The sequence below is a fragment of the Heptranchias perlo genome, chromosome 17 (genome assembly GCF_035084215.1).
Source record: "Heptranchias perlo isolate sHepPer1 chromosome 17, sHepPer1.hap1, whole genome shotgun sequence".
In the NCBI taxonomy this organism is placed as follows: Eukaryota; Metazoa; Chordata; class Chondrichthyes; order Hexanchiformes; family Hexanchidae; genus Heptranchias; species Heptranchias perlo.
The window spans coordinates 6723190-6733137 of record NC_090341.1 but is presented as its reverse complement, the minus strand read 5'-3'; the positions used below and the strand labels follow the sequence as shown (position 1 = coordinate 6733137).

The 9948-nt window shown below is 48.0% G+C and overlaps 1 protein-coding gene across 1 annotated transcript in view; it reads right to left on the bottom strand.

Moving 5' to 3' along the window:
• Positions 1-6669: 6669 nt before the first annotated feature.
• hmces (5-hydroxymethylcytosine binding, ES cell specific) overlaps positions 6670-9948 on the bottom strand; it is a 19606-nt gene continuing 16327 nt past the window's right edge. Inside the window, exon 7 of the mRNA XM_067999061.1 lies at positions 6670-7915. Within this exon, the coding sequence (XP_067855162.1) occupies positions 7689-7915 (227 nt within the window). The 3' untranslated portion in view covers positions 6670-7688. The remainder of the gene's footprint in view (positions 7916-9948) is intronic.

Sequence of the window (9948 nt, the reverse complement as noted above, 5' to 3'; positions counted from 1 at the left end):
TTTTCAGTCTACCTTGTTTCAGTTTGCATCACCCATCACCCCCTGTGCTCGCTGACCGACATTGGCTCCCGGTCCGGCAAAGCCTCAATTTAAAAATTCTTATCCTTGTTTTCAAATCCCTCCGTGGCCTCGCCCCTCCCTAGCTCTGTAACCTCCTCCAGATCTCTGCGCTCCTCCATTTCTGGCCTTTTGCAGATCCCCAGTTTTAATCGCTCCACCATTGGCGGCCGTGCCTTCAGCTGCCTCGACCCCAAGCTCTGCGGTTCCCTCCCTAAACCCCTCCACCTCTCTCTCCTGCTTTAAGACGCTCCTTAAAATCTATCTTTTTGATCGAGCTTTTGGTCACCTGTCCTAATATCTCCTTATGTGGCTCGATGTCAAATTCTGTTTGATAATCGCTCCTGTGAAGCGCCTTGGGATGTTTTATGACGTTAAAGACGCTATATAAATGCAAGTTGCTGTTCAAAAAGAAAAATAAGTTTCAGAATAAGTTCCCATACTGTTTGACACTTGCCCTTCCCTCCTATACTTTACCCAGTGATCGTTCTGTATTTGTCCAATGAGTGGTGGCAGGATATTCGACTGTGGGTGAACTCACAATCAAGTCCGATTCCGTTCTCGACTTTTTTTTAGTCGTTCATGGGATGTGGGTGTCGCTGGCGAGGCCAGCATTTATTGCCCTTGAGAAGGTGGTGAGCCGCTGCAGTCCGAGTGGTGAAGGTTCTCCCACAGTGCTGTTAGGAAGGGAGTTCCAGGATTTTGACCCAGCGATGATGAAGGAACGGCGATATATTTCCAAGTTGGGATGATGTGTGACTTGGAGGGGAACGTGCAGGTCGTGTTGTTCCCATGTGCCTGCTGCTCTTGTCCTTCTAGGTGGTAGAGGTCGCGGTTTGGGAGGTGCTGTCGAAGAAACCTTGGCGAGTTGCTGCAGTGCATCCTGTGGATGGTACACACTGCAGCCACTGTGCGCCGGTGGTGAAGGGAGTGAATGTTTAGGGTGGTGGATGGGGTGCCAATCAAGCGGGCTGCTTTGTCCTGGATGGTGTCGAGCTTCTTGAGTGTTGTTGGAGCTGCACTCATCCAAGCAAGTGGAGAATATTCCATCACACTCCTGACTTGTGCCTTATAGATGGTGGAAAGGCTTTGGGGAGTCAAGAGGTGAGTCATTCGCTGCAGAACACCCTGCTTCTGACCTGCTCTTGTAGCCACGGCCAGCTCGGTCAGTAGTGGTGCTACCGAGCCACCCTTGGTGATGGACATTGAAGTCCCCCAGCCAGAGTACATTCTGTGCACTTGCTACCCTCAGTGCTTCCTCCAAGTGGTGCTCAACGTGGAGGAGGACTGATTCATCAGCTGATGGAGAGCAGTAGGTGGTAATCAGGTTTCCTTACCCATGTTTGACCTGATGCCATGAGATTTCATGGGGTCCGGAGTCAATGTTGAGGACTCCCAGGGCCACTCCCTCCTGACTGTAAATCACTGTACCGCCACCTCTGGTGGGTCTGTCCTGCCAGTGGGACAGGACATACCCAGGGATGGTGATGGAAGAGTCTGGGACGTTGGTTGAAAGGTATGATTCTGTGAGTATGGCTATGTCAGGCTGTTGCTTAACTAGTTTGTGGGACAGCTCTCCCAATTTTGGTACAAGTCCCCCGATGTTAGTGAGGAGGACTTTGCAGGGTCGACTGGGCTTGGTTAGCCTTTGTCATGTCCGGTGCCTAGTGGTCCGGATGCCGGGTGGTCTGTCCGGTTTTATTCTTATTATGATTTTTTTTTAGCGAGATTGTACAACTGAGTGGCTTGCTAGGCCATTTCAGAGGGAAATTAAGAATCAACCACATTGCTGTGGGTCTGGAGTCACATATAGACCAGACCGGGTAAGGACGGCAGGTTTCCTTCCCTAAAGGACATTAGTGCACCAGATGGGTTTTTACGACAATCCGGTAGTTTCATGGCCACCACCTGAAGGCCACACTTTCCCTGTGGTTGGCGGGGGGGATGTGAGCAGGAACTGGGGGGCTGTGTTTTTTTAATCTCCTTCCCCCTCACCCTTGTCTATTTTTCCCCCCCCCCACCCCTCCTCCTCCCTCCCCCCAACGTACAATGACTGCCCCAGGTGGTGGTGTGTTCAGCCATTGACAATCCCTCTGGCTGTTAGTAAAACCAGAAATAGAGCCGGATTTCTAATTCACATGCTGTGCAATCAATGTTCCAAACTCAGTGAGTGATGAGTTGACGTTAATACCTTGTCTACACTACCCACCTGCTCTATTCCCCTCTTTTCCCCACCCCCTCGCATTACATTTAATTTTTTCAGTGGGACTCTGCTCCTCGATAATCTTGTAATTCCTGGTAATATAAGCGTCTCATTTTGTGAAATTACAATTTCAGTATCCTTGCTAAATTGCATTAGATTCAACTGCTGGCTAGATTTTATACATTTAAAAACGCTGCACGTCCTTCGCATTTACAGAAAATGCCTGAATTGAACCACTGGTTAGTCAGCAGCTGAAAGGTGTTAATGTTTTAGGGGCTTGCTCAGAATTCGAGGTGTGGGATTTGACGGTTTGGTACTTCGGTCACAGTCTGGGTAAAGAGGCACCGCACGGTTTCTGCTGTAATGAACGACGCTGAACATTTTGCATTATATTCATTGAGTGAATATATTTTTAAAAATTCATTCTCGGTATGTGGGTGTCACTGGCGAGGCCGGCATTTATTGCCCATGCCTAATTGCCCTTGAGAAGGTGGTGGTGAACCGCCTTCTTGAACCGCTGCAGTCCGTGTGGTGAAGGTTCTCCCAGAGTGCTGTTAGGGCGGGAGTTCCAGGATTTTGACCCGGTGACCATGAAGGAACGGCCGATATATTTCCAAGTCGGGACGGTGTGTGACTTGGAGGGGAATGTGCAGGTGGTGTTGTTCCCATGTGCCCGCTGCCCTTGTCCTTCTAGGTGGTAGAGGTCGCGGGTTTGGGAGGTGCTGTCGAAGAAGCCTTGGCGAGTTGCTGCAGTGCATCCTGTGGATGGTACACACTGCAGCCACGGTGCGCTGGTGGTGGAGGGAGTGAATGTTTAGGGTATTTAAGGCTGCTGATCAAGCGGGCTGCTTTTGTTGGATGGTGTTGAGCTTCTTATGAGTGTTGTTGCCGCCCCACATATCCATATGTGGCCCACAAGCTTGGACCTGTACTGCCACGTGAGAGAACTACATAGCTATGAAATAGGAAATGTTTTAGTTAAATAAAAACGTGCAAGAGAATCTGTGTAGCAGTGGGTATCAACACATTCTCACTTGCAGGATCTGCCCAGACTGAGCTTCGAATCGTAGAACTTTGCAGCAATGCAGGAGTCCAGTTGGCCCATCGTGCCTACACTGGTTTTCTGAAAGATCTATCCAATTAGTCCCCTTCCCCTACCATTTCCCCACACTTTTTAATAAAATTCTTTTTACAAATATTTCTCCACTCCCTTTTAAAAGCTATTATGGATTCTGCCTCCGCCGGTGTTTCTGGTAAAATATTTCATGTCCTAAGAACCCTCTGTGCATGGAAAAAAAAATTCTCCTTTTGGTTATAAATTACTTCCTCTCATTACTGACTCGCTGATCGGGGAAATACCCCCTCGATCCCTCTCCCCGGCCTCTATTTGCCTTATCTAAACCCATCATAATTTTGGTTTCGTAGCTCAAATGAAAAGTGCCCCAGTTTCTCGGGCTATCTGATGTCAATAATTACCTTCTGTAAAATGGGTTTGGGCAAACTCGCATGTGGCAGCAGCGATTGCACAGGCGACTGCTTCCCTTCCTGTCTTCCCCCTTGCCCCACTTTAACTGGAACAGAGTGGGGGTGATTTTTTTTATATAACTTCCTGACCTGAACTGGAAGCACTCAATAGTTAAACCTGGACTGGGAATCTATTTCAATCACTGTACCACTATCCCTCACCTTGATCAGTCTTTGCTCAGTGGTAGCACTCACACCTCTGAGTCCCATTCCAGTGATTGTTGCCTTTTGGACCATTGGGCTCAGTGCCACAATGGGAAACGTAGCTCAGTGGGTAGCACTGTCGCCTCGGAGTCAGAAGGTCGTGGGTTCAAGCCCACTCCAGAGACCAGAGCACAAAATCTAGGCTGACACTTCACAGTGCAGTACTGAGGGAGTACTGCACTGTCTGAGGTGCCATCTCTCGGATGAGATGTTAAACCCAGGCCCCATCTGCCCTTTTGGGCATATAAAAGATCCCACAGCACTATAAGAAGAGCAGGAGAGTTCTCCCAGTGTCCTGGCCAATATTTATCCCTCAACCAACACCGCTAAAACAGATTATCTGGTCATTATCTCATTGCTGTTTGTGGGACCTTGCTGTGCGCAAATTGGCTGCCGTGTTTCCTACATTACAACAGTGACTACACTTCAAAAATACTTCATTGGCTGTAAAGCACTTTGGGATGTCCTGAGGTCATGAAAGGCTCCATGTAAATGAAAGTCGATAGAATTCAGGCTTCCTGCAAGAAATTATTCAATTCTGCAGCATTAAACTCCTACCAAGATCTTCCCTCATAGACCTGCTCAACTCAATTACTATTGCGTTAACTCCCTGCCAGCCATCTATTACCCTGCGTGTAAATTAATAGTGTCCCGAGTTGTCAGCGTGTAGAGTATGTTGCTATTTCGAGCAGCGTCTTGATTATTTTGAAAAGCAGGGATGGTTTCTGTAGCAAGAGAAATGTACAATAATTGCAAGATGGGGCGAATGGAGATAGATTTGAAAGGGCAATAACACTGGGCCTGCTTGCGGCAGAACAGCCAGGCAACATAATGAGGTTGTTGTGTCACAAAGACTTTTGCTGGCTTCCTTGGGTTTTAAAAAATATATATATTTATATAAGCACCTTTAACATAGGAAAACATCCAAAGGATGGGGCGAGGCCATGGAGGGATTTGAAAACAAGGATGAGAATTTTAAAATCGCGACATTGCCAGGCCGGGAGCCAATGTAGGGTCAGCGAGCACAGGGGATGATGGGTGAACGGGACTTGGTGTGAGTTAGGATACAGGCAGCAGCAGAGTTTTGGATGATATCAAGTTTACAGAGGGTGATAAGTGAGAGGCCAGCCAGGAGAGCATTGGAATAGTTGAGTCTGGCGGTAGCAACGGCAGGGATGAGGGTTTCAGCAGCAGATGAGCTGAGGCAGGGGGGCGGAGACGGGCAATGTTAAGGAGGTGGAAAGTAAGCGGTCTTGGTGATGGAGAGGATTACGGGGTCGGACGCTCAGCTGGAGCTAACCTGGAGAAGAGGACACTTTATCTTAGTTTTTAAGACAGGAGGAGACACTGGTAACCAGGGTCACAGACTTGAGTGAGAAGGCAGTTTAAATGTAACTACTTCGCACAAAGTATGTGCGGAGACGACAAGGTAGTGAGTGCTGTCAAAATCAAGAGGGAGCTGGATAGTTTTATTGGCATAAGGACCAATGAGAGATAGTGTAGTGTAGCTTTTTAGAAAAAAAAACTGGGCTGGCCAGATGGACTCTGTGGCCTTTTCCATCCTAATGATACTGTATGTACGTCCATCGTTAAAGTAACTCTTAGTGCTTGTTACTTTTGCCTATACAATAATTAGAAGGATATGTTGCTAGGGTGAGATGAAGTAAGATGTGTGGAGCATAAACACCAGCATAGACCAGTTGGGCCGAATGGCCTGTTTCTTTGCTGTAAATTCTATGTAATCATGACTCTACTTCAGAAGTAATTCAGTGGGCTGTGATGGGACGCCCTGAGGACCTGAGTGGTGCTATGTAAATGCAAGTTTGTTCTTTTACATTAGCCGGGTCCCTACAGTGTATTCATAGCAAGTAACTAACGCTCAGACAAGACTTGCATTTCTATAGCGCCTTTCCTGTTCTCAGGACGTCCCATAGCGCTTCACAGCCAATGAAGTACTTTTAAAGTGTAGTCACTGGTGTAATGTAGGAAATGCAGCAGCCAATTTATGCACAGCAAGATCCCACAAACAGCAATGTGATAATGACCAGATAATCTGGTTTTGAGATGTTGGTTGATGGATAAATACCAGGGAGAACTCCCCTGCTCTTCTTTAAAGTAATGTCACGGGATCTTTTACGTCCACCTGAGAGGGCAGACGGGGCCTCAGCTCAAGTGCTGCACTCCCTCAGCGTCAGCCTAGATTTTGTGCTCTTGAACCCACGTCCTTCTGACTCAGAGGCAAGAGTGCTACCAACTGAGCCACGGCTGATAAGGGGAGAGTGGTCTTCGACAAGACAGTGAGCACGTGTTACAGTCAGTGATGCATTTTCCAACAGGGAGAAGGTCAAAAGAGGGATGAAAAACCTACAGCAGCTGAATCTAATTTTTCCCTCCTTTCGATCTAACAAACTGCTAATTAAAGCATTGTGCTAAATCCTTCTTCTGTGTTAATTCTACATTGCCTGCTGTTTCAGTTAATTTACTGACGACCAGTACACCCATCAGTTTTCAGTCCCTCAAGGTCCTAATGCCCCACCTGTTTTTATAGCATCAAGTGCTGGTAAACCAAATACAGTGACTGGCGACTCCCAAGCTTTGTGTGCACCTGTAATTTCATCTTTTATTCCCATCTTTTCCCCCCTACTGCTCTGCGCTGCCTTGTTTGAATAAATCAGGCACAATTAAGGGGCAGGCAGACTTTTTATTTAGATTTCATTACAGTCACTTTACAATTAACACAGCTGTTCAAAAACCGTTACACCACCTGCAACAATAAAAATTTAAACACCTCAACTTCACAGCCAAAAAAAAAAGCAATAACCTGCATCTGTGATAAACACCACGGCCCCTGGAAAAGAAAGGTGAAGGTTCTGGGTGAGCCCCTTCTTAGGTTTGGACTCGGGAGAGAAGACCCCTGATTTTAATCGTTAGTTATTGCAGCCGAAGGATGTCAGTGCCGGGGATTGGAACTCAGCCCTATTCCCTGAGGGCAGTTCTAAGGCCAGTGAGCCCCTGGGGTCCAGCTTTACCTTGAACTGTGGAATGGAGCGGGAATGGGGGGCCAGAGTTGGGGGTGGGGGGAAGTGGGGCGTTTAAGATTTGAAAGGCCGTTTTTGGGCAATGCAAATGATCGCGGTTACTGGAGTTAACTCCGTCCCTGCCCCCCTGGAGGCAGGATTACCCCACACACACCTAATTGCAGGCAATATTTAAATTAGTTTGACCCCTAGATTTTGGGCAGAGCCAGGGACACGGCCCCCCAAACCCACCCAAGGAATTTCCAACAAATCAAGCACAGGGCGGGTATAGTGTAGACTGAAGCTCCCTCCACGTTGTCCCCAACAATATGCCCCCCCTCATCCCTCAAACGGGTGTTGTGGCATTTGGTCCCATCTCCCTGACCAATTCACTCCCGGGAGTGAAGCTGCCAATTAAATCAGTGCCGAGACATTAACCGGTCTCTTCAGTATCAGGTGCCGACGGTCCTGCTAGGCATTCACATTTTTATTTCAGCTGGACAGTGTCTTCCCTTCTCTCTACTATTTTCTACTGGCGCAGGCACAACATTACAACGTAGCTTCGTAAAGAACAAAGTGCGAAAAAAATCAAACACATGCAACATTTAAACAGAACAGCGCTGGCCACTCCGCACCAGTACAGACCATTTCTAAGCTGAGCCGGTTTTTACGCCGATCCGACCTCACGTCGTGCGTAGTTTTTTTGCCGGGGACTCCTCGGTTTTCCGAAGCCACATCTGCATTAACCCCACGCTGCTTTTCTTTGGCGTCTCCACCTTAACGGGCCTCCCTGCTCCCGTCTCCTCCTTCTTGGGCGAGGAGGTTTGTAGCCAGTTCATCATCATCTTACTGCTGGCAGTGGGTGTGGGTTCCTGGCAGACAGCATGATACACAACCATTAAAAACCAAACTCACCAGGGCCACCGGCTCGTGGTGACTGAAGTCAAATCCATTTTTATTACGTGGATTTTTACCAATATTTGGAGGATCGCACTCTGCAGCTTTGTCTTTTTTAGTAAGAAAAAATAAAAGGGAATCAATGGCATATAACACACAGGTCTATGGGTTTAGTGATCAAATTTGCAGGACAAAGAGCTGGCACAGGCACGATGGACTGAATGGTCTCCTTCTGTGCTGTATGATTCTATAATTCAAATACACTGCCACCATTTTATTACACAAGATTTGGGAATTTGGGGGGGCGGTGGGGGGGGGGGGAAAAAAAGAGAATGACAATCGATATATTCTTCATAGAGAACTTGCATTAATGTCGTACCCTTTCACGTCGTTAAGATGCCCCAAAGCGCTTACTTTCGAAATATGTAGGCAGAAGCTGCAGCCAATTTGCACACAGCAAGGTCCCACAAATAGCAAATGAGATAAGTAACCAGATTATCTGTTTTTAGTGATGTTGGATATGGGATAAATATTGGCCCAGGACACTGGAGAGAACTCCCCCTTGCTCTTCTTTCAAACCGTTATTACGGTACGGCAGATTGCGGCCACGTGAAACACTGGTGCAGTACTGAGGGAGCGCTGCAATATCAGAGGTGCGTCTTTCAGGCCAGGCATTAAACAGAGGCCCCGACTGCCCTCTCAGGCGGACATAAGAGATCCCACGGCACTATTTCGAAGAAGAGCAGGGGGGGTTCTCCCCAGTGTCCTGGCCGATATTTATCCCTCAACCAACATCACTAAGAGAGATTATCTGGTCATTATCACATTGTGGGATCTTGCTGTGCACAAATTGGCTGCCGCGTTTCCTACATTACAACAGTGACGACACTCCAAAAGGTACTTCATCGGCTGTAAGGTGCTTTGGGACGTCCTGAGGTCGTGAAAAACACTATTAATGCAAGTCTATCATTCTTTCTCTTAAACATCTGCAATGTGTCTATACTTTGCACACCCGCCTTCTGAAAACGGTCTGTGAAGCAAATATTGAAAAACTGAATTGCCGTAAAAAACCTGTGGTCACAGTGAGCTGGAACTGAGGAGAGGCTGTGACCCTTTATGTTATTGTCCTTCAATCATCCACCTGGCCTCACTAACAAACTAATTCTCCACACATACATTATTGCTTAATTTAATTACAACCAATTTGATTAGTGGAAGTTAATCAGTTAGATTTCTTTCTATCCCAGCTGAAGGACACAGACGATGGAGGGAGGACGGCCGACATCCGGGGTTAAACCACAAGCTCGGGGAAGGGAGGGGAGGGAAGCGGCTGGGCATTTGGCTTGAAAAACGATCCCTTAAATAAAAACTTCCGAATTTTCTCCCTTCCTCCACGTGTTGTCTGGCTTCCCTCCCCCCCACCCCGAGGGTGTTTGGTCACCCCTTTGATAGGCCACCCAAGTGGCCCATCGTCACGTGCGAATCTCGAACAGTGAGCGGCAGTAGGCTATCCCACTACGGGGGGCATCGTGGCCATGCCCGATCCTGTCGTCCACACACGCACACAAATATGCCCTTTCCGGCAGGGGTCTTTGGATTCCAGTCAGGAGACAGGAAACCTGGCTGATTTCCCCCCTCCCTAAGGGAAGGGGGTGCTGACTCGAATTAAAGTGTCCTTAACGCCCCCAACTCAGCGCACAGTGGGGATTGAGAACAGGGAGCTTTAGTGGTGCGTGACACCCCAGGTAGGTGCATTACAAACAAGTCGTAAAGGTGCAACTGAATCACAACAGGGGACTGGCAGCAACCGAGAATAAGCAGCTCGAGCGAAGAACATCGAGCTGAGGATTTCATCTCTCGACAAGCTGCCGATCCTCAGCCGCAGCCCACTGCGCTTCCCACTTTGACATCATTGCTTAAATCGCTGCTCTTCAGTCGATGCTGGGATGCTGCAATCTCCACCAACCCCCGCCTCCCTCCCACCAAGTACGTCGCAACATTCACCCAGCCCGTGAGGTACTGCACTCAAAAACAATTTTAAAAAGA